The sequence below is a fragment of the Leuciscus leuciscus genome (genome assembly GCF_965113295.1).
Source record: "Leuciscus leuciscus genome assembly, chromosome: 5".
In the NCBI taxonomy this organism is placed as follows: Eukaryota; Metazoa; Chordata; class Actinopteri; order Cypriniformes; family Leuciscidae; genus Leuciscus; species Leuciscus leuciscus.
In genome coordinates, this window is record NC_138729.1 from 31,420,593 (window position 1) to 31,445,024 (window position 24,432).

At 41.5% G+C, this 24,432-nt stretch overlaps 1 protein-coding gene across 6 annotated transcripts in view; it reads left to right on the forward strand.

Moving 5' to 3' along the window:
* dab2ipb (DAB2 interacting protein b) overlaps positions 1–24,432 on the forward strand; it is a 137,008-nt gene that overhangs the window by 96,669 nt on the left and 15,907 nt on the right. For all 6 annotated transcript variants that reach the window (XM_082169004.1, XM_082169006.1, XM_082169007.1 and 3 more), the window contains 6 exons: positions 519–672; positions 1,349–1,447; positions 3,696–4,250; positions 19,927–20,071; positions 23,361–23,505; positions 24,134–24,370. In XM_082169004.1, the coding sequence (XP_082025130.1) occupies positions 519–672; positions 1,349–1,447; positions 3,696–4,250; positions 19,927–20,071; positions 23,361–23,505; positions 24,134–24,370 (1,335 nt within the window). The remainder of the gene's footprint in view (positions 1–518; positions 673–1,348; positions 1,448–3,695; positions 4,251–19,926; positions 20,072–23,360; positions 23,506–24,133; positions 24,371–24,432) is intronic.

Genomic DNA, 24,432 nt, shown 5'->3' on the forward strand with positions numbered 1-24,432 from the left:
GTGTGATGATGATCGTAATTTTTATTGCAAAATCGTAAGATTTATTTCCAGTGAAATAGGAGTGAGACGATAGAACATTCTCCATATTATTGCTGTTGTCTTCACACTTTGGAGACATTGTGAGACTCAAACATCTATTATTCTTTGACCCCCATATCTGCTGTGTCCTGGGGCCAGTTGCATAAACATATGTTAAGAACTAGTTTAATCAGTCTTACTTTTCCAAGTCAAATTATACCAATCTACCTTTTTATGTAACTGACTTTATAAAGTTATGAGCAGTCAGTCTTGAAGAAAAAAAATTAGATGACTAACTTTTAAGACTAGTCCAGGCAGTTTATGCAACTGCCCACTGTATGTCTTTGTAAGGGTGCCTGTTGTCTTATTACGCCTGCTAATAACACTTGATTTGCAGGTAGTTGCCATAAACCCATTAGATTATCTGTCTTGTTTTCAAGATAATTGAAAAGCTTGAGCGAGACACCTGTGTCACTGGTTGGTGTGTGTTTCTGTCTCAGGTCTCATCTGATGCCCAGGCTGAAGGAGTCGCGCTCTCACGAGTCTTTGCTCAGTCCCAGCAGTGCAGTAGAAGCTCTGGACCTCAGCATGGAGGAGGAGGTCTTCATTAAACCAGTGCACAGCTCCATCCTCGGCCAAGATTACTGCTTCGAGGTATAGACGCCTCTTTCACTCACTTTACATAATACACAAACTAATTCACTGATGTGATCTCTCATGACCCTTAGTACGTTCATTTAAATTCAACATTACAGTACATCATCATTCATAAGACAATGTTTCCTAACCAGGGGTGTGTTTCCCAAAAGCATCGTTAGCCAACTATGATCCCAAGTTCCTTTGAACTATATTGGTAAGGACATACCCTGCGACCATATATTGGCTTTTGGAAATGCACCCCGGACAAGTTTCCAGCAAAAAAGTAATCTTGGACTAGGTAAAAAAATATTGATTTCCAATTAATCGTAATTTTAATTGAATGGTCCCAGCATCGATTTTAAAATACCTGTGTTTTTTTGTTTTTTTATTAAATTCACAAGCTTTCTATTTGACTTCTTTCATAGCTTGACTCAAGAAGTCTATTTGACTTCTTTCATAGCTTGTGATGCCTTGTTACACTTGTGTGATTGTCTATATCCAGCTTTCTTAACTCTGTTTTTAAATTCTGCATTTGTGCTGAGACTATCAGTCAGTTAATGTAGTTCAGTTTTGCATTTTGTTTCTTTTCACATGACATTAAAGCATGGCACAGGTTTGCTTTTGTTGCAAGCAAGCTGGAAGCCATGAGATTTCTGCAGTAAGCTGACAAGTAATAGCCCCTTTTTTCCAGGTGAGCACCTCCACAGGTAGCAAGTGCTTTTCTTGTCGTTCGTCTGCAGAGAGAGACAAATGGATGGAGAACCTGCGACGAGCCATCCACCCTAATAAGGTAAACTTGCCTAACTGCACCACCACTTGTGTATCAGCATAAGGCAAATATCATACCTAATGCAGATGCTCTGATTTTAAGTGAAAAAAATGCAACTCAATGCAAAGTAAAAATCAAATAATGTTTCTGTATCTGTAAGAGTGCTGAAATTCAGGGCAGTTTCTTTCTCTCTCTTTGATATAAGCACATGAGACTCAGAAGAGAAACTGCTAAACATATGGCTGCTTTGAACATGGCAAAAAAAAAAAAACAAAAAAAAAAAACATACGACAGCTCATTTCACCAATCACTGATTAAGCAAATTAATGATTAATTAGATTGGGGGGAAATTCAAGCGCAAACTTCAAGTTATATTTTGCCTTCTTCACAGCTTGCCTGAGGATGTGTTTAATGTCTCCCCATCGTTCAGTCTTACATTTTAATTACTCAGTGGGTTTCTGAGGTGAACACCAGAGCCAGGCTTTAGAGAGCTTTGCAGTGAACAGATGATGCTTTCAGACAGATGTTGATGCTGTTGTAGTGTGGAGATGATCATAGCTTAGGCATTAGCTGCTGCGGCAGAGGCACATTTCTGTCTGCCTAATTAGTTCATTATCTGTGATGAGGGCACACAATGGAGCACCTCAATACTGAGATGCAAAATCAATTGCCTTAGTGGGTGTTTATTTGTGTGGGAATATCCATGAGCACTCAAGCCCTACACAATGCCCAGTGCCCTCAGTACAATCAACTGATGTTATAGAGCACTTCATCAGTCAGGCCTTAAAGGGTTATTTCACTCAAAAATGGAAATTGTGTCATTATTTACTCAGCTTCATGCTGTTTGGCAATTTTGAAGAATCGTTATCCAGCCTAGGGCTGCAGGATTAATCGAAACAAAACTGAAAACTGTGATATGGCTCAGTGCGATTATAAAAGGCTGCTATTTAATTAAGTAAATGTATGTTTCACAGTGAAACGCGGCACTGTGTTCTTTTACAAGCGAGCGGCCTAGTTTGTCAGAGCAGATCGGTTCACAGTTAATGCTGCTCCAAATAAACTCATCTCTGCATGCATCGGCTCTAAGGTTGAGTGGTTTATAAGGTGCATTTTGGGAATGCAACATGCTTCAACCATCTTCACAAACTTGTAATGAGAAGTGCTTATGAACTGGCTGTTGTCAACAAAATAAAAGATTTAAGAGCCCTGTTGTTTTCTTATATACTTGATTTATTTCATTGTAAAATATTTTAATAATAATATTTCCTATTTTGTTTAATATAAAAATTGTTATAGTCATATTGATATATAATCACAAAATGTTTGGCCCAGTAGTGGCCCATAAATTTGTCCATACAACTAGTCTTCTGAAGCCATACGATAGATTTGTATGGTGAACAGACTGAAATTGGAGTCATTTTGTGTGAACTAAGATTTTTACAACACTAACCCGCTGTAGACTGCGGCCCACAAGATTTATAATTTTTTAATTACAGAAACCTAGAACGATGAACAGGAAGAAAAATCTCCACAGATAATGATAAATGTGTTTAGAAGTGTTTAGGATTAGGCTAAATTGCCCGAATGGTATTACAATTTCCATCAGCGGTAACGTTTCACCTCAGATATAAATGCTAAGTTCTGCATGACATCACTAATTGTGGGTGGAACACTGTGCAATGGCTAGAGGGTCAGGGACAAGAATTACTGTATGCCGCTGGTGAACGAGGGCTTTAGTCTTTTCAGTTTAGTGATTCACGATGGTCTGTGGCCTCAGAAATAACTGTGACATTTAGTTTTTTTCTGATCTCATCCTCCATTGCCTCCTATGTTATAAGAGGATGGAGGGATATCTATAAGTTAACCTCTATTATATTACAACAAAAGCTTACACTTATACAGCACGATGCAGGTCAACTTTATGGCCGTCCCTCGTATATTAAACCACATGACTTCACACTGGAAAGACTATTCTATTAAAAAGGCCAGTGAATGACATTAACTGCTGAGTGATGTCACACAGTATTTACAGCACCATCCTGCTATCTTTATGGGAAGGACATGAAGTGATCTAAAATAAAGGGCCTTTTAATTCCCAGCCAAGGGTGGGTGATCTGAAGCAGAGGGTATTTAATCACTGAGCCGAAAAGCACGTCATCTCTAAATCACTGACCCTGTTAGATGCCACACTGATGCGGTAATAATCCGCTACAGCCTTGGCAAGGCAGCCTAACTGTCCACTAACCTCACAATGCCCTTCCGTCTCTAGGACAACAGTCGGCGGGTTGAGAATACACTGCGGCTGTGGATCATCGAAGCAAAAGACCTTCCGGCCAAGAAAAAGTACTTCTGCGAGCTCTGCCTGGACGACGGCCTCTATGCCCGTACAACCTGCAAACTGAAGACGGATAATGTCTTCTGGGGTGAACACTTTGAGTTCAATAACCTCCCTACGGTCCAGAACATCACTGTCCATCTATATAGAGACTCTGACAAGAAGAAAAAAAAGGACAAGAATAACTATGTGGGGCTGGTGAGCATTCCAGCGGTGACTGTCACGAGCAGGCAGCTGGTTGAGAAATGGTACCCGGTTAGCCAACCCAATCCAGGTAAAGGGAAAACAGCTGGTCCTATGGTCCGCATCAAGGCCCGGTACCAAAGCATGAACATCTTGCCCATGGAGCTCTACAAAGAGTTTGCAGAGTACACCACCAACAACTACATGCTGCTCTGCTCTGTGCTGGAGCCGGTCATCAGCGTCAAGAACAAAGAAGAGATGGCCTGCGCCCTGGTGCACATCCTGCAGAGCACCGGGAAAGCAAAGGTAATGTGAAGGCTCAGACATTTTGCCAATCAGCCAAGGGGTTTTCCACCTGTGGTCCAGGGAAATGCTAAAGGGTCTGTGGAAAGCTAAATAAAAAGTGCAGGGTTCATACCTACAACCTTTTGGTTTCATCTTTAGATGTTTAACCATCACAGACTGAAATACATGAACTGAAGTCTGTATTTGTCTACTGCACACATACCATTCATAATTCTAAGAGGGTTGTAGGTATTTGAATATTGGCCTTTGCTATAAGTAACATGCATATATTCATCTGGATAAAGCTGACACACAAATACATGTCACGTGACACGAAGAGATTTCATATAGTTGTTACTAATGAGTTTTATATAAATCTTTATCTTATATATTATTCAAAAGTTTAGGGTTTTTGAAAGAAATATCTAATGCTCACCAAGGCTGCATTTAGGCTATTTGATCACAAATAGATACAAAAAAAATAAACTGTATTACAATTTTAAATAGCTGTTATTTTATTTTAATATATTTTAAATGTTATTTATTCCTGTGATGACAAAACAGAATTTTCAGCAGCCATGACTCAGAAATCCTTCAGAAATCATTCGCATAGGCTGGTTTGGTGCGCAATTTATTTTTATTGTCATACAGTTGTGGTGTCAATTTATTTTTTTATTTTTTTCGGAAATAGTGATTCACTTTTTAAAATAACAGCATCTATTTGAAATAGAAATCTTTTGTAACATTATAAATGGCTTTACTTTAATATAATGTATATAATGTAAATACTTTAATTTCATGTATCTTGCTGAATAATTGTTCTTAGATAAAGAATCCCAAACCTGACCCCAAACTTTTGAACAGTAGTATGATTCTTTATAAATCTTAACATTATTTTGTCGTTCAGAGTTAGAAACCATTGAATAGATTTGTTAAAAAATATATTTTGTAATTTATTCATTAATATTTAGAATAATTTTGAGATTATGGATCATTTAAACATTAATTTATAAATCATAAAACATTATATGTTTATAATTGATCAATTTATATTTCAATTAAATATTTATGTGACCATGTATTTACTTTTTGTAACTATTACAAATCAATTTCTGACTTTTCCCTGACCCTTGTGTGTTTCCTTGTGACTTTAGCTTTTTCACTGATGTTCTTATTGAACTTCAGAGGTCACGGTCAATCAAAAGTAATCCAATTCCAGTTATCTTCTGTTATCTCTGCTGTAGTATCCCGCTGTTATTCCTTGCTGTTTGGGTTAACAAAGGGATACTACATTAAAGAGATTGCATGTAGTTTGTATTGGCTACATCTGTGAATCTTTGTATTGATGTGCATAGGATTTCTCATGCTGAGAGGTTTTTCGGAGGGATTATCTCCCCCTGGTTCTCACAGCCTTCCGCAGGATCCAGAGAGCAAAATAGCAAATCTTCCCATTATACCATAAGGGAGGAATACTACGGCTGCTCTTATCTGTATTGGCTGCTTTTCTTTTGGTCTGGCCCTGATTGGCAGATCCAGGGTTGATGTAGATGGTATGTTTGCAGTGACTCACAGGATGATATAAACACAAAGGCAAAATGACCTTAGATGGAGGTGGATAAGCCTCTAGTATATGTATGGCATTTAGTGAAGAACATGTTTAGACTGCACTAATGTCATTCACTGTTTGAGGGAGAACAGGACAGACAAACAGACTTTTTTAGATATGAAGTTGAGTTTTTCTTTTCTGAATATTCTCATTATCATAACCTGTGTGTGGAGTTTAATTAGACAAACTAAGCATGAAACAAGATTTTCAGACAGTGAATCTACTACGATGTTTTTAATCAGGGTCCAGGCATGAGGGTCATTTCAATGGGCAGCTCTCGGGAATACTGATTTATTGCTGCCTTACAGTCCAGGGTTATTAATCCAACATCTTGCAGTCACCCATCAAGTAGTTGAACTTGTGCCATTACCTTTAGCCGTGGAGAATCAGTGAAATGAAGTGTGAAACAGGTTTTTACCAGGCTATTTTTTGGAGGGAGTTCTGAAAACATAAAAAAATATGTTTGTTTTTTTTGTTTTGTATTCTTAATGGTAAGATCCCTTTGAGAACCCTGATAGCGAACATTCCAGGCTTCCCATAGACCCGGTCAACCAATAAGTATCAGGGAAATAGTGGTATCTGGAAAAATCAAGGTAAAATTTGTATCGTGGTAAAGTCATTGTATTTTATATAGTGAATATTGATTTTATATGTTTCACGCTCTATATCTGATATATCTGCTAGGCTGTTGCTCCTGTTTAGTATAAAACTTGCTTCGCAATGATACAACAATGTCCCATTTGTGAGCAAATTGCTAATTTCAGTCAGTTATTTTTTTTGTGAGTTTTCAAACTTGTTCACAAATGGGGTCTGAATAATTCATTAATCATTCATTCTCAATCAAAAGCATTTTGTGAAGTCATTTTATCCAGTAATCACTTATGACTTCTTTGAAATAACAGTCAGTTTAGAACTGTTCGTATCAGTGATGTCGTCCTTTGCTTATATTTTCATGTTGGCTGAAGTGCAGTGTAAGTTGTGAACCACCAAACTGTCATTAGAGATGGTCACTGGTCCACGAATGACTGACTGATCTGCATCATTATCCTGTGAGAGCTGACTCTCAAGATTGCCTGCTCTTTCCATGTCATTATTAAAAGTCATTAGTGTCTTTTACTGGTCAGTTGCACTTCACTTCTTTAACTACTGGGTAAGAAGTGTCTTCTGTCACTAAAGCAACTAGTTTTCACAGAAGGTCATCATAAACGGTCAGTTGCGTCACTCATATCCTCTCCTGCCCTCGTCCGCTGTCCCCCTGGGTCCCGCGGGGGGAGATCAGGCCTGTTAGTCTGAAGCTGTTAATTACTGCTCCTTAATTACTCTGCTTCTCAAAGAAACCCTGAGGGATATGGGCCGTAACACCAGTGGAATCATCTAGGCTGTCCAAGGTCATTTGTTTGGAGGAACGTATTTTAAATTGTAATTATATTTCACATTGTAACTTTTTTACTGTGTTTTTGATCAAATAAATGCAGTCTTGGTGAGCATAAGAAACTTTTGATCAAACTTTGAACGGTGTATATTTTAGGAAAATGTTTTAGGAAAAATACGTAGGTACAGTACGTGCTACTTATATTGGTTTATATGCCAGTAAATGAAAATGATAAAAAAAATTGTTCTTTCATTTAGTGAAAATCTATGTGGGGTCATCTGTCATCTTGATCATTTTCGACACGATTTTAATTATGTTTTACATCTTGCATTAAACAAATTGAATATAAATAGCTGTTTGGTCACAATGATAGTTGAAAAAAAAATCGCTTTGAATATCTCCAAAATGCTTAAAGATATTTTTGCTATATCGCCCAACCTCAGTTTTGACTTAATTGAGCGTTTCATTCGAGCAATGAAGACTCGGTTTAGTGCTTCAGTTTCCTAACATCATGTCTCTCTGCCTTAAGTGTGTATTCTCAATCTGATTAAATCACTCAATAGTCATGTTATGAGTGTTTAAAGCAAATGTAGAGGATGTTTTTTGGGAGTTATTAGTTCTACTTCAGCTGGCCTGTTTTCTGTCTCTGACTGACACATAAATTGACAGACCAAAATAAAATAGGACTAAATAAGGTTCAAATGAAGATGAAGCAGACTCGTCTGTGTGGATAATAGCGCTTGTCTGTTCATGTTCCTTTGAAAAGTCTGGACACAGTTAGTTGAGCTACCAAACAGAGTCTGCTGTGACAGATTCACTGGGAATGATTTAATGAAGGAATCTCACTCTAATAATACACACAGTTTGTTTAGGTAATGTAGCAGTGGTCACATTCTATCAGTAAGTAGATATGGTAGCTGTATTCCCCTGGCTGGTCCTGAGACCAATGTGCTTGTGATGATGTGAAATATGGAGAAGAGATATCCCACAGAGACATCAAGCCCAAAATGACACAATAACACTCACTTATCACTTGCTTGAGTTTCGTGTGGGTGTGATTTTTATGGTACATCACTTTTTTTCTCCACCCATAAAGTTTAAATTAAGGGTAATCAAGGGGTCCTACAATCATGGGAAAACCTGGGGGAAAAGTTAAAAAAAATTCAGAAATTTGTTCTAGCTGTGCTTTTCTCTAAAATATTTCATCAGCTAGCTATTTCTCTTTGAAAAAGTCACTTTTTTTGCCACATTAAAATGTCAGGATGTATTTTTTTTCTTACTGGAGAAATGTAGGTTCTTATAATTGAATATTATACATGTAATTTGCATTTAAAGGAATAGTTCACTCAATTTTTATATATTTTAAAATGTATTTTTTTTCCTGTGATGGCAAAACTGAATTTTTAGCAGCCATTGCTCCAATCTTCATTGTCACATGATCCTTCAGAAATTTGCAAATGTTTTGCTCAAGAAAAAATTATTTTTGTTAATGTTGAGAACAGTTGTGCTGCTTAATAAGCTGCAGGAACTGAGATTAAAAAAATAAATATATAGTAATGCATTTTGAGCTATGTTTTTCGTTGCATTTTGACGTATACACTATTATTGTGGCAAAGCAACAGCTCAGCCAGCATCTTCCATCATAGACATGAGACGAGAGTCATTATCTGCATTTTCCTTCAGCGCGCATATCTTTCCATCTTTCCTCTCCTCATCCGTCACCCTTTCTTTTTTCTTGTTTTCTCCCCATTCTGCCTCTCTCTCTCTCGCTCTGCCCATCACCTCTCTATCTCCTTATCTTGTCTCAGACTCATGCTCTGCCATTCTCTCTCTCTATCTCGCTTGGCTGCACTTTAAGGCAGGCTGGCTCTGAAAGGATGTCATTTCTGGTCTGAAGCAGCACATTGCCCTGACAGCTATTACAGAAGTCGTGCTTCGCTGTAGACGTGACATCCACTTCAGCCGGCTCTCAATGCACACACACTTTTCATGCATCTCAAGAGTTTGAGGTTAGACAAGGTATTAATCTGTTTTGTGATATGATGTAATCGTGATGTCATTTCTGCACCCTGTTGTAACACACGTGATTATGGATGACAAGAGATGATCACATGGACTGCAATGCAATACGTGAGACCCAATATGCAGAAATGCACAATACAAAACATAGGCCTTTAGCAATCATTACATAATCATCTGATTATCTCTGAAGTGATCCATGACGCACTCTTGTGTTGTGTTTACAGACCCCATGAAATCTATATCAAAGTGTTGGCTTTTAATCCATACTGTATGTGTTAGCTATGAGGCCATATTTATGTTACTGTATTCTTCAAGGGTTAGTTCACCCAAAAATGTAAAAAGAATGTCACCATCAATTACTCACCATCATGTCATTCCAAACCTAAGACTTACTTTTATCTTCGAAACAAATTAAGATATGTTAAATGAAATCTGTAAGATTTATGTTCCTCCATTGACAGTCCACTCCACGCAACTACCACTTTGTCACTTCAAAGAGTTCATGAAGAGATTGTAAAACTAATTTGTGTCAGAATAAATGATGAGGCAGAACGTCATGATTGTGACAGCCCTAATGAAACATAATGCTACGCACAACATACAATTAAGACATAATTGAGTTACATTTATTTCTTTTGATTTAATTTAAGTAAACTGATGTGATAAAACCCCAGATCAGCTTTTTCAGTGTCTGGATGGGGTGTGTTGATGAGATGCAGACTGTTTAGCAAGTATAAGAAGGTAAATGTTGAGGACATATTGTTGTAACATATTGTTGACCCACTTTAGTCATACAGCACAACAATCAGTCTTATCTCAGAAAGCACACTGGATAAAGCTGCCCCGCAGCCTAGCATTTCATTAGCAGAGCATTTCTACATTTCACTGAGGGTCGTGAGCGCGCACAGCTACGCAGAACAGAATCATACGCATATTTGCACACATGCAATAGAGAAAACTCAAGGTTATAGAGTGTGGGTAGATTGAGAGCTGAATTCATCGCTTCTGTGATATTTGACTTCTCTCACACATACATTTCAGCATACGCTTTCTCTCGCTCTCTCTCGAGCCTCCTTTCGTCTGTCTGCTAAATACCATCTGACCCTCTCTGACCTCTTTTTTTTTTTTTTTTTTTTTTTTTTTTTTTTTTTTTTTTTAGCTGGAGAGGGGGCGAGATAACAACTAGTGTTTCAGTTTACAGCTTGGCTTTAGATCAAAAGAGAAATGTATTGAGAATGACACGCAAGTAATGATGAAATTGGAGGAAAGGTATTCATCTTTGGTCATGGAAAATCTGTGGAAGTTCATTGATCAAAAGGTGTAGGAATTCTTTAGGTCTTTTGCAACAATCTCTCTCTCTCTCTCTCTCTCTCTCTCTCTCTCTCCCCCCATTGCTAATATTGTCTCTCTCTCGTCCAGAATATCTTTACACAACTGAATGAGTCATCATCTTATGTCTTTAGATTAATGAGGCTGTGTGTGTGTTTGTGTGTTGTAGTCTCAGTGACCTTTAGTTTTATTTAAAGGCCTTTGATAGCGAGTCACATTCAGCTGTCCTGGCTAACACGAACACACACGGACGTTCATAGATGTCATGCACAAAGAATGGACTTTAATAGGACTCTTGCTTTGTTTTGTGCTCACACGTATTTTTTGTGTTTATTTGTACTCCTGAGGTTGGGTAGTCATGATACCAACGGTTCAGTAGTTTTTATGCTAAAAAGCTATTGAACACATTCTTTTAGTTCAATATTAATACTCGATGCTCAGTACTATGGTACTGTTGAAAGACTACATTTATTTATTTATCACCTAATTTTTTACTAAGAGCTAATGATATTTTCTACCCTTGAACATGAACCTTGAAATCAAACCCTTCGGAATTTTCATTATTTAATATGTTCATTAAGCCGCTCTTCAACTGGGGACCACTGACCGCCTCCCACAGTGTGATTTCAGGTTTTACAACCCATGTGGGGACATTTGGTCAAGACAATGTAGGCAAAATCTCTCTCTCTCTCTCTCTCTCTCTCTCTCTCTCTCTCTCTCTCTCTCTCTCTCAGGTAGAGCTCACAAACTGCTGTCTCGGTCAGATGGTTCCTTCTTTATGAGTTTTTGCTTCCAGGGAATGCAGAGAGACCTGAGGGATTTTATATTTTCGTTTTAATCCCTCCATCCTCTCTTTATCATTTTTTTTTTCCTTTGTGCAACATATATTTCAGTTCTCTTACGAGAGGTACTCTCGTACTGCGTAAATCTTACGCTAGGGGAAAATCTCTTTTCCGCGAGATACTGAAGCCAAAAAATTATCCTTAATTTTGAAATAATGTAAAACGCGTTGCGGCAGCATGCAGACACAGGCGAGACGGCTTGTGCGCCTATTGGCTGCCCTGCGGCAACTGCAGCAGCCTATCGATAAGGCCCACTCGTGACGTCAGCTCCAATGGGGGCGCTTCGCGCCCAATACGTCACGTCCCGCCAGAATGGGCGTGGTCTAGGGCTATAAACATAGCTTCGAGAGGCTAGCTCACTGATTTTTCATCTCTTCAGCGAAGCTCTCGCATCGCTGGACCCGGAGAGAAGCCGCGCCGTCTGAAAAAGCCTTTCAGCGGGACGAGTCGACACTCTGAAGCCGCTGGCCGCGCCGCCTTCAGTCGCCTTCCTGCTGCGCTATCCGGCGTTATATCCTTTCTCTGCTACTGTGTTTTGTGTATGTGTGTGTGCTCGCCGCCGCGACACACACTCTCATTGCACTAAAAGAGCCGGGCGTCTTTTTCAAGACGCCCCTTTCCTGAGGATCACGCAGCTCTCGCGCTCGCGCTCGCGCTCGCTGACGGCGACCGCCCTCACTGCGAGCCAGTTACTGCCTGGTGACTCTGAGGACTCACCTGGCATCCTTCTCCGAGACTGCTCCTCCGCCCCCCCCAACCCGCAAAGCTCGCCGGTGCGCCCGCTTGCCTTGCCTGCTTGGGGGATGATACCTGCTCTCCCTCTGTTCGAGCCGCGCAAACCGCGCCGTTCACAGGGGATGTCAGGAGCGGACGGTCACGGGGCTAGCTTTCTCTCTCCCTCTGTTCGAGCCGCGCAAACTGCGCCGTTCACAAGGGAGGCTGGAAGCGGACGATCGGGGTTAGTTTTTCTTTACGTTACAAGAAAGCTACCCTGCCCTTGCGCCCCATTCACGCGTCACTCACCGGCGAAAAGACAACTCAGTTCCCTGATTAGGCGACTGGAAATATCAATATTGCAGCAAACGAGCCTGTTGTAACACGCACGCTTGCAAGCAAACGCCGAAGAAAACATGTTGACGCTCTGTTATATGCTCATGCATCTATACACCTTTGTGTTCCGCCCCTGTGGCTCAGTGGCGGAATCTTAGGTTTTTCACACGAGGGACCGGGGTTCGAATCCCGGTCTAACGGCAGATATATTATGCCGCCAATGCTTCGCTCTGTCAGTTCCCTGAAAGGCGACTGCAGATGTGCATTTTGCAGCCAACGAGCGCGCTGTACAACCCGCTCGCCTGCACCCAAACACCGTTTCTATGGTTCCCGTGCGTCACTGGCGAAAGGAGAAAAGGGTGTTTTTTAGCCCCGCTGCGGCCGGGCCGACCACTCCTGACACATTTCTCATTCCCCTCTTAAGTTCAGGTGACTGGAAATGTCAATATTGCAGTGAGCGAGCCTGTTGTTTTGCACGCACGCCTGCAAACAAACGCCAGCATGTTGACGCTCTTTGATAATACTCGCGCTACTGAATATCTATGTGTCTTCCTCTGTGGTCCAGTGGTAGATCGTCAGATTTTCACGCGAGAGACCCGCGATCGAATCCCGGGTCTACCGGCAAAACACACTTTTTGCCGTCAATTCTCGCTCTGGCAGTTCCCTGAAAAGGCGACTGCAGATGTGTATTTTGCAGCCAACGAGCGCGTGGTACAACCCGTTCGCCTGCACCCAAACTCTGTTTCTATGGTTTCCGCCTCTGAAGTTCAGACGACTGGAAATGTCAATATTGCAGTGAACAAGCCTGCTGTAATACACGCACGCCTGCAAACAAACGCCAGCATGTTGACGCTTTCTGTTTCTATGGCAACTTCTCGCTCGTTCAGTTCCAGTAAATGCGACTGTTCCAGTGTATTCTGCAGTAAACAAGTCGGCGAAATAGCCCGCTTGCCTGCACACAAACACCGCTTTTACGGCTACCCAGATAAATCCCATAAGAGTGTATTTTCTGGTGTCCCGGCCACGGCCGATGGTGTTACGAATGTAGGCGAAATTCCTACACAGAAACACAGCCCGTCACACAGGGCTCGCGCACATGAAATCGACCCAGGTCGATTGCGCATTAAACGTGGTAAATGTGCCCACTGCCCAGTGCCCACAAACACTACGTTCCGCATATCTCAAGGTTTCTGTAAAAACAAAACCAACGTGCATTCGCTCTGCTCAGGCGAACAATGCTCTCAGTGTTGTAAATGTGCCCGCTATCCTGCGCCCACATTCACACATAGACATGACAGGTCCTACGGGACTCGCCCAGCCCTCCCCTCTCGGTTGACCACCGCAAAGGAGTCGAGCGCGGGCAATCTGCCCGCCGTTATCAGCGCGCCCCCTGCCTCGAAGCGCGACGCTTATGTTACAGCACACCGAAGCCCCTCTGTCGCTGAGCGACCAGAGCGCGCTCCGCATTCAGCCCCTAGCCATTCGTGCAGATGCATGGGCAAGGCTACCCGGGGGTTTTGAAGTGGGTGCTAGACATTATAGAAAGAGGCTATTCGCTACAGTTTCGCCGACGCCCTCGCCGCTATGTGACGCGCGTCGAAGCTACGGTAAAAACAGAAGTAGCACCACCTACTTCGAGCCGAAATTTTGAAACTGTTGAGCAAAGGGGCCATAGAGCCTTTATCTCAAGCTCAGAGTGAAGGAGGGCTATACAGCAGATACTTCCTGGTACTGAAAAAAGACGGGGGTCTCAGACCCATACTAGATCTAAGGCAACTGAACAGAGTGCTTGCGAAGCAACAGTTCGGAATGCTCACGACCAGAAAAACCCTCACGCACATTCGCCGAGGAGATTGGTTTGTGTCAATAGATCTGAAAGACGCATATTTTCAAATACAAATAGCGTCACGTCACAGGCGACGTTTGAGATTCGCCTTCGAGGGCCAGGCATATCAGTGCTCAGTCCTACCGTTCGGCTTGTCTCTAGCCGCTCGCACCCCTCAGACTACAGGGCATGCGAGTATTGAACTACTTGGACGATTGGCTGATTCTAGCTCAATCTCACTCGGTGCTCATAGAGCACAGGACCATTTTGCTCGATCACCTCGAGAATCTGGGTCAATTGGGCGAAGAGTTCTCTGTCTCCCAGACAGATAATATCTTTTCTGGGCACAGAACTGGACTCGCTGTCTATGATAGCGCGACTGTCACCAGAGCGCGTACTAGACATTCAGCGCGCAGCGAGCTCTTTCCGCTGCGGCGCATCTGTCCCGCTCAAGAAATTTCAGAGGATGCTAGGTCTCATGGCCTCAGCATCATCAGTACTTCAGTTGGGCTTGCTTCGCATGCGCCCGCTACAGTTCTGGCTGAAAGCGCGAGTACCGCGCCGAGCGTGGGCTTCCGGTCTGCTTCGTCTCAAGGTCAATCAGAAATGCATCGCAGCTCTGAAACCTGGGAAAGCAAACGACTTGTACCAATCAGGTGTTAGCCTGGGGACTTCCTCGAGTGTGAAGGTAGTGTCTACGGACGCCTCCACCTTGGGATGGGGAGCACTGCTCAAGGGCAGACCGTTCTTCGGCCAATGGTCAGAACGGGAGAAGCTTCTACACATAAACTGCCTCGAAATGTGTGCAGTAGACAACACACTGACGCGTTTTTGTCCCTAAATACGAGGACACCACGTCCTGGTCCGCTCGGACAACATGTCAGTGGTGTCCTACATAAATCGCCAGGGCGGCCTCAGGTCCCGAAACCTGCACAGGCTGACAGAACGCCTCCTGGTGTGGGCTCAGCGCAACCTGCTCTCGCCGAGAGCAGCGCATGTGCCAGGGCTCCTGAACGTAGGACCGGACAGACTGTCCAGAAACAATGTTCCGACAGGCGAATGGCCTCTACACCCACAGACAGTCCAGCTGCTGTGGAAGAAATTCGGCAGAGCGGAAGTAGACCTGTTCGCGTCTCAAGAAAACGCTCACTGTCTGGAATTTTTCTCCAAGAGCAGGGACGCGCTGGCTCACGTATGGCCCCGCCGCCCGCTCTATGCCTTTCCTCCCGTCTTTCTCCTGCCTCAGGTGATAGAACGGATCAGAGAAGGATGCTCAGTGCTACTCGTAGCGCCGTTCTGGAAAAACCAACCCTGGTTCCCAGTTCTGATGCAGCTAGCAAGCACTGCCCCATGGCCAGTGCCAGTGAGGAGGGACCTCCTCTCTCAGGCCAAGGGCTCGTTTTGGCATCCGCGCCCAGAGCTGTGGTCCCTTCATGTTTGGGCCATCAACGGGTACCCGCTGACCTCCCCAAGCGGAGTGTTAAACACGATCACGCAGGCTAGAGCTCCGTCTATGCAACGTCTCTATTCCTCGAAATGGTCAGTGTTCTCCAGCTGATGCACAGCTTGTGGCGTGTCGCCCCTAGACTGTGGGGTGACGGAGGTTCTCTCCTTCCTACAAGAGCTGTTGGACAAGGGCAGGACCCCTTCCACGCTCAAAGTGTATGTGGCGGCCATAGCAGCGTTCTCAAAAACAACGCTGGGTCAGTCAGTAGGAAGGAACAATTTAGTCATCGTCTTCCTTAGAGGAGCTAAGAGACTGAATCCTCCCAGGCCTCCCTCAGTCCCTGTATGGAACCTTTCTACAGTGCTGGAAGCCATGAAAGGTGACCCATTCGAGCCTTTACAGACGATTGATCTTAAACACCTGTCTTTCAAGACAGTGTTTCTTCTGGCTCTCGCTTCAGTGAAGCGCACAGGGGACTTACACGCGCTCTCAGTAAGCGCGACGTGTATGGAGTTTGGGCCTAATGACTCAAGAGTTATACTCAAACCTAAGCACGGTTATGTTCCAAAATCCCTCAACACACCGTTTAGGGCGCAGGTCATTCCCTGTCAGCCTTACCGGTCTCTGACGAGGAAGGAGACGCAAGCTTCCTTTGCCCAGTCAGAGCATTAAGAGCTTATGTGTCTCGCACGTCTGTTTTCAGACAGACAGAGCAGCTCTTTGTTTTCACTCTACGGACGTTCTAAGGGACTTGCCGTGTCGAAACAGAGCCTATCCAGTTGGATAGTTGATGCTATAGCACTGGCTTATACCTCTAAGGGCTTACAGTGCCCATTTGGAGTCAGAGCACACTCCACGAGAGGCGTGGCCTCGTCGTGGGCTTGGTCTAGTGGGATTGCCTTGCAAGATATCTGTATGGCGGCAGGCTGGGCCTCCCCGTCTACATTTATAAGGTTTTATAACCTAGAGGTTCCCGCCTTGCAGGCTAAGCTGCTTTCGGTCTAAAATCGGTACTGTCTGCCCTGATGTGTTCGGGCCAGAATACTGAAACTGCTTGAGCAAATGCTCGCTGTTGGATCGCGCAGCTCTATGGGCAGTGTGTAAGACCCACTATATTCGTCAGTCCAGGCCGGGGGTCGCCCTGACTGAACGACACATCATCAGTATAACTGCTCCTTATAAGATGTTATATTATTACAGGAATGATGCTATTCTAGCCACTCTTTCCTGGGCTCTCTGTGAGTCCATTATGATCATGTACTATATGAGCCCGGGCACTTGCCCTTGGGACTTTGGTGCTGGATCTTAGCATGCACGGCGTTTTACACTGTTTCCCCTAGCGTAAGATTTACGCAGTACGAGAGTACCTCTCGTAAGAGAACGTACTCGGTTACTAACGTAACCTCGGTTCTCTCTAGAGAGGAAACGAGTACTGCGTATCTTGCCGTGCCTGCACACGCTCTGGTTCGCTTCGGCGATGAAAAACCAGTGAGCTAGCCTCTCGAAGCTATGTTTATAGCCCTAGACCACGCCCATTCTGGCGGGACGTGACGTATTGGGCGCGAAGCGCCCCCATTGGAGCTGACGTCACGAGTGGGCCTTATCGATAGGCTGCTGCAGTTGCCGCAGGGCAGCCAATAGGCGCACAAGCCGTCTCGCCTGTGTCTGCATGCTGCCGCAACGCGTTTTACATTATTTCAAAATTAAGGATAATTTTTTGGCTTCAGTATCTCGCGGAAAAGAGATTTTCCCCTAGCGTAAGATTTACGCAGTACTCGTTTCCTCTCTAGAGAGAACCGAGGTTACGTTAGTAACCGAGTACGTTTTCTTCTGTTCCCCCGTGCAATGGCTTTGCTTTCCTGTGCAGCACCTATTTTTACGCACCTGTTTTATTTTTTGTTTTTCTGCTTTCCTTTCCATTTTAGATTAGAATTTATGTCTCACTGTGCTTAATGTCTTCTCCTCACTTTCTCTTGTCTCTAACGTTTCCTGTGTTTCTCTCTCGTCTCGTTCTGATTAAGGGTGAGCTATAGTCTAGCTTATTAACTCTGACAGTAATGGACCATTTTCTTGGCCTTTTCTACAAAGTGCCCACTACTGTGTGTACGTGTGTGCGGAGAGTCTCAAGGCTCATGAGATCTCCATCTGTGTGGCTCTAGTCTTAATGGTGCTGAGGATATTCTTCCGGCTCTGCTGATCATACCTTTTATAACTTAACAATTAACAATTAAAATGTGGGACAAGCTTGAATACTGAGGATTGTTTGTATGCAGCGTCCAAAATGTGATTTTCTGGCAAAACCTGCCATTGGTTAAAATTTGCCAAGCATTAATATTTCTTACCCGCCATGAAACAGCATTGTGCATTATTTTCTTTTAAAAAATAACAATGGGATTATTTATAGCTGTCAATCACAGCATCCTTTGTTTCTTTGTGAAATGGCACCTCACATTTTTGTTTCAATGGCTCAATGCGAGGTGTATAATACGTGCTTCAGGGAGAGAAAAAACGTTTCTATAGATAAGCTTATAATTGTAAGATAAGGTAAAAGTTGTTAGAAGATGTGGACAGGCATAGGTTGGAATCTGACACGTGATGGGAGAGCCACTACTTTAGAGTCAGGATTTCTACGATCATGGAAAACCTGGAAATAGTCCGGTCCAGTTACCATGGTGACTGTTCCCTGCATCAGCGCTCATGAAGGATATTTAAGCTCTGAGGTCACCGTACATCCACACTACCCACACTCCCTTTCTCCTGTATCCCAAACAAATGCTTTTGTTTTGACTTACATAATACCTTATAATCTAGTCTTTGCATTTTTTGGATTCCTCTGATATGAAACGTTCTCTCAGTAATTATATGGACAAATAATACTTAGTGCTGAAATTCTAAACATTGGTGGCCAAATATTTGTCCACATTTACCGTGAATGGAGCTGTGCTACTCAAACTGAGCTTTAGACTTGACAAACTGTTCTGGTATCCTAAAAAAAAACGTATATACATTTCAAGGGTTTATGTAATTCATTTCAATAATTTCAATAATCTTTTCAATAATCAATCATTTTTTATTTATTTAAGTCTCTTAAGCTCACCTGAATTTATTTGATCAAAAATACACAAAAAAACAGTAATATTGTAAAATATTATTACAATTTAAAATAACTGCTTTCTATTTTAATATTTTTAACTCGTAATTTATTCCTGTGATGGCAAAGCTGCTTTTCAGCATCATTACTCATAGTGTCACATGATCTTTCCGAAATTTCGGGTTACAGGGTCTCATTTATGTGCCAGGCTGTCTTTAATCCCTGTACAGACCTCTGTTCATGTCATCATTTCAACCACATAACTGAACGAATCCTTGGTTGAGACACGAAGAGATAATGAAAGTAAGGCCTAAGGTCAAATCTATTTTATTTTCTCCCAAATGACATTTCATTTTGTGCCCTTTTTGACACTTTATTTTTGCAGGGTTCACTGTTAACCTTTATTTAAAAGAAGTACACAGATTATAACACAAGACGTGCTGTTACGTGAATTAATAAGTTAATTTCTTGCTTTGTTTTGGACATGGGCCATTGATAATGTGTCTTTCCTTAGCATTAGGCTGTGTTGACCAAAACAACACAATATTGTTGACTAAAAACCAGTAACTTCACTGAGCGAAATAGGATTTGAGGAGAGTGGCTAAAAAAAAGATTAGAGTGGAATACATTTAGTGAGAAAGAGAAGAGAGTTTTGTTACTTGAATTATGGGGAGATATGTTCTATAATGAGAATGACATGATGGTATTATTTTTGGGGGTTTTTTTCACAGACTTTTTTTTCTACATGGAGCCAAACATGACTCACCACTGTAAATAGAGGCTGAGACGCACACTGAATCTTTTTAGGACACTGAGCTCTGGGGTGTGTGTGCATCACGTCAATAGCAAGTAGACTGATTTTTCTGTTTAACTCCCATTTGCTGGTTTTGATAGGCTCCCTGCCAGATAGCTTTGATCGGAGCAGCTTTCACTTCAGCACTAGCATCCCCCTTTCATTTTCTTTTTCTTTTCTTTCATGTACTGAAAGACATCAGTTCGATTGCAGACCCCTCCACGCAATCTCTCCATCTACTCTGCTCTCTTTTTTTTTTTACTAAGAGTACATTTTCTCACAGATCAACCTGTTTTTTTGGATTGTGTGTTTTTGTATAGGACTTCCTGACGGATCTGATGATGTCGGAAGTGGATCGATGTGGGGAGAATGAGCACCTGATCTTCAGAGAAAACACTCTGGGCACTAAAGCTATCGAGGAGTACCTCAAACTGGTCGGACAGAAATATCTGCAAGACGCGCTGGGTAAGAGCTTGTGTCAAGTCAAGTCACCTTTATTTATATAGCGCTTTTTACAATACAGATTGTATCAAAGCAGCTTCACAGTGATAACATGAAAATAATACAACAAAGTTTGTTTCTAGAAGAAAATTGCGTCATCGTCCTCCTTAAGAAAGGCAGATCAAAAATATTGTTGAATATTAAATGTCCCCAACTAAGCAAGCCAAAAGCCAAGGCAACAGTGGCAAGGAACCAAAACTCCATCAGGTGACAGAATGGAGAAAAAAAAACCTTGGGAGAAACAGGCTCAGTGTATGATTATGATTCAGGCAGCATTACAGGTCAGAAGTCAGATTGGATCAGAACATTCAGAATATAATATCCAGTTCCATCTGTTTGGAAGTCGGAGTCATCACGCCGGTATGGAGACGAGTTTGTTGAGAATCAGTGCCGATGGTTGTCGTGTCGATGAGGCCTTCACAGGGCTGATGAGGCTAGCACTTCAGGGATGCGTCGTGGATGGGTCCAGGCGCAGGTCCACCATCTGATCTCGATACGGCCCGGATCCGGCTGACTTCAGTAAACCTCGGAATAAACAGAAAGACTAACATTAGCGTAGATGCCATTCTTCTAATGATGTAACGAGTCCATCAGGTGTTATAGGAAGTGTCCCCGGTTCCGGCTGACCTAATCTATGCAGCCTAATAATCATTTAACGGATTTGAATAATAGAAATGTATAATGTTCTATAGGAATGCCAGGTAAACGAGATGCGTTTTTTTGTCTAGATTTAAACTGACAGAGTGTGTCTGCTTCCTGGACAATGTTAGGAAGACTGTTCCAAAGTTTAGGTGCTAAATAGGAGAAGGATCTACCGCCTGCAGTTGATTTTGATATTCTAGGTATTATCAACTGGCTAGAATTTTGAGATTTTTGTGTGTGTGTTATTTTCTGACATCATATCTGTACCATTTGTTATGACCACCTCCAGGTAACAAAGTGACAGGACCACCAAAATAAATACATTATATAATATAATTATATAATACTAGGGGAAATTTTATCAGTGCAAACTGTCTGTCCAGCACAAACACTATAAACATAGAAACATTTCCAAAGTGTACTTTGTGGTTCCCCGTATTCCTTTTCGATAAGATTAAATAGCCGTGAAAACACGTACAAACATGCATATCCAACCTCCTTTGCTGTTGGCTCACTTTGTGTACGATAAAGCCTGTGTTTATTAATACCTCCTTATTTTAGGAATAAAATGTTGAAATGTCTGGACTAGCAATTTAGCTGCAAAATAAAAATACACTCTGCAAAATTCACACGTGTATAAATATCGACTTTGGGGAATCTAATAAGCGTACGTGTGAATGTGAGTGAATACACCAAAGAGAGTGAATCTCTCTTTAGATTTGCATAAGAAATAATTTGTGGTGCTGAATAATGTATAGTTGTTTTTCTTAGATAAATGTGACTTGTGAAGTGCTGCTGAATTATTAAATGGTTCACTCCTAAAGACTGACTAAGTCCCTCAGACATCAGAGCCAGAGAAGGACAGCAAAGAGAGCAGATTACACCACCTGGTTACATAAATAGCATATTATGCGCAAGGGATGGACCTTTTGGTCATTTCATCTACTCTAGTTCTCGAGAGATAGAGAAATCAATTACCTCAGCACATTGCTGTTTTTTCAGTGTCTTGTTGTTCAATTGTTCGAATTTAAAAACTGATCTCATTTTCAAATTGAGTGACAAGATAACACCGAAAACACCAATCACAAAGTAAAAACTAAGGTCCATTATATTTAGTTCTTGCTGTTTAGTAATGCTGTAAAAATAAGTCGTTACGTGTTTTCTTGATTGTTCATTGTCATTTCCAAACACATGATTACTTTGGTGAACTAAATAATTTATTAATTAAATAAATGACTGCAAAAATAGACTGATAGCTTGAACACATTCACACAAACACACACACACACACATCCACATATGTACACAAACCTTCTGAGCTAGACGGTAATCCAACTTCCTTAAGGGATTTGTGGTATTACATTTCTGTCATTTAGACTCTTTATTGGCAATTGCTAAAAAGCCATTTATATAAGCTCAGATTGCACAAGATGTTCATATTGTATTACATATAATGGTAAATCAGTTCATTTTCAAGACGTGCTTTATTTTTGCTTTACCATTGAAGGACTCTTGTTTGTCAGCAGATATTGATGATGGGATTTTATCCGACTGGTTATTTGATTAGACTGGACATTTGAGCGATTAGTGTCATATTTGTGGCCTTGAATGAGTTATCTGGGGTTTTGCTCTGACCTTTCCAGTCAATATGGGGTTTACCGACCAGAACTATGTGACTGTTTTGTACTGCTTTGTAGTGAGATTATAGTGTGTGACAATACTGGGAAGTCAGCTGTATCAACCTGCTGGAACCACTGCTGTATGTCCATCGCCAACAATAATACACAAAACTTCTCATCTGTGTTCCCATTGCAAGTTATACACTACTTTTCAGATGTTTGGGGTCAGTAATTGTTTTATTTTATGAAAGAAATTAATACTTTTATTCAGCAAGGATGCATTAAATTGATCAAAAGTGACAGTAAAGACATAAAATGTTGCAAAATATTTTGGGTTTCAAATAAATGCTAAACAGATAAATAAAATATATATATATATATATGGTCATTATATATGGTAATATCACTGCGCTTCTGGTTAGTTTCTAAAAGGAAGATGAAGAATGAGGAGTCCTCTTCCATTCTGGATCAGTTGGACATCCACATGGTTTATGCTACACTAGATTTTTCCCTGATGCTTTCATGCGCAACAGAACAGAGAGGGAAAAATCGACCAGTACCTGCTCTGAGTCTCTGTGGAGTGGGATCTGGCTGTGCTGTTTGTTTGGGATCGACAAAAAGGTGGTTGTATATTCCCAGGATGGGTTTTCTCATTAGTTCTGAGTCAGATAACTTGAGAACTAGTTGCTTCATGGCGGAAAGGGGTTAGAATAGCGATAAGCTCAGGTGTGGTGATGTTCATTCCTGTTCAAGTGTTTGTTTGTTGGTATGAAAGATGACGGGGCTTTGTACAGCAGGTTCCCTTGCTTACATGTAGGATAGCAAGCATTATTTTGCCAAATACAGAATCATGTCAAAATGAATCAATATATGACAGCATTCTTTATTGATTTCCTGAAAAATACTATTTCTGTTCAAACAACTAAACGTTACACAGGATTTATTTAAAAACGCCTTTGTCTTAAATGTATTTTCTCTTCCATCCACTGTAGGGGAGTTTATAAAGGCTCTGTATGAGTCTGATGAGAACTGTGAGGTGGACCCATCCAAATGTTCATCTAGTGATCTAACCGAACATCAGAGCAACCTCAGGATGTGCTGTGAGCTGGCCTTCTGCAAGATCATTGAGTCTTACCGGTAACTACAATATGCCCTTCACAGCTGGCTGTTGATCTGAACCAGTGATGGATTTTATTGCTCAGATGTCGCTTTTTCTCTGTTATGTTTCTGTTAAGTATCAACTTGGTTTCAGGTGTTTATTTTAATGTTAAAAAAAAGAAACTAAGGAGACAATATATGATAGGAGTATAGAGTTATAAAATGAAGTATGATAATTAAGCATAATTATTATAATTAAAGTACCAATAAAATAAAATCCAGTTATACACAGATAAACATTTGATTATGGTGATTAAAGCGATTGGTTTGTAAGTATGTAGTATAATACAATTATTTTGCTTTATACAAATAACAGAAGTGATACTCAATACAACACTTTTAGTGTTGATCCAACCATTTTAGTGTTTTCATAACTGAAGTACAGGTTCAGTCACTGAGATCTAATACTCTGTATTTCAACATTATAAAGAATAATAGTTTAATATAAAAAAAGTTTTTAATAGAAAGCTTTTCCCTCAGGAGTTTTTTGCAAAAGGATAATAAATAGTTTGTGAAACTACTTGCAAGTAAGAATAACTGTTTATAGTTGTGTCAGGTTAATTTGTTTCCATCTAAATTCCATGTTCAACTCTCCATTCCTCAACAGTGTGTTTCCAAGGGAACTTAAAGAAGTGTTTGCATCATGGAGACAGGAATGTGGTAACAGAGGGCGACCAGATATCAGCGAGCGTCTTATCAGCGCGTCATTGTTTTTGCGTTTTCTCTGTCCGGCCATCATGTCGCCTTCTCTCTTCAACTTGACGCAGGAGTACCCAGACGACCGCACTGCACGCACACTCACTCTTATCGCCAAGGTTACACAGAACCTTGCAAACTTCACCAAGTAAGGATTTTGTTTACTCCATTGTGAGTGTGTGAGATTGGGTAGGGAGAGGGTGTTTTAAG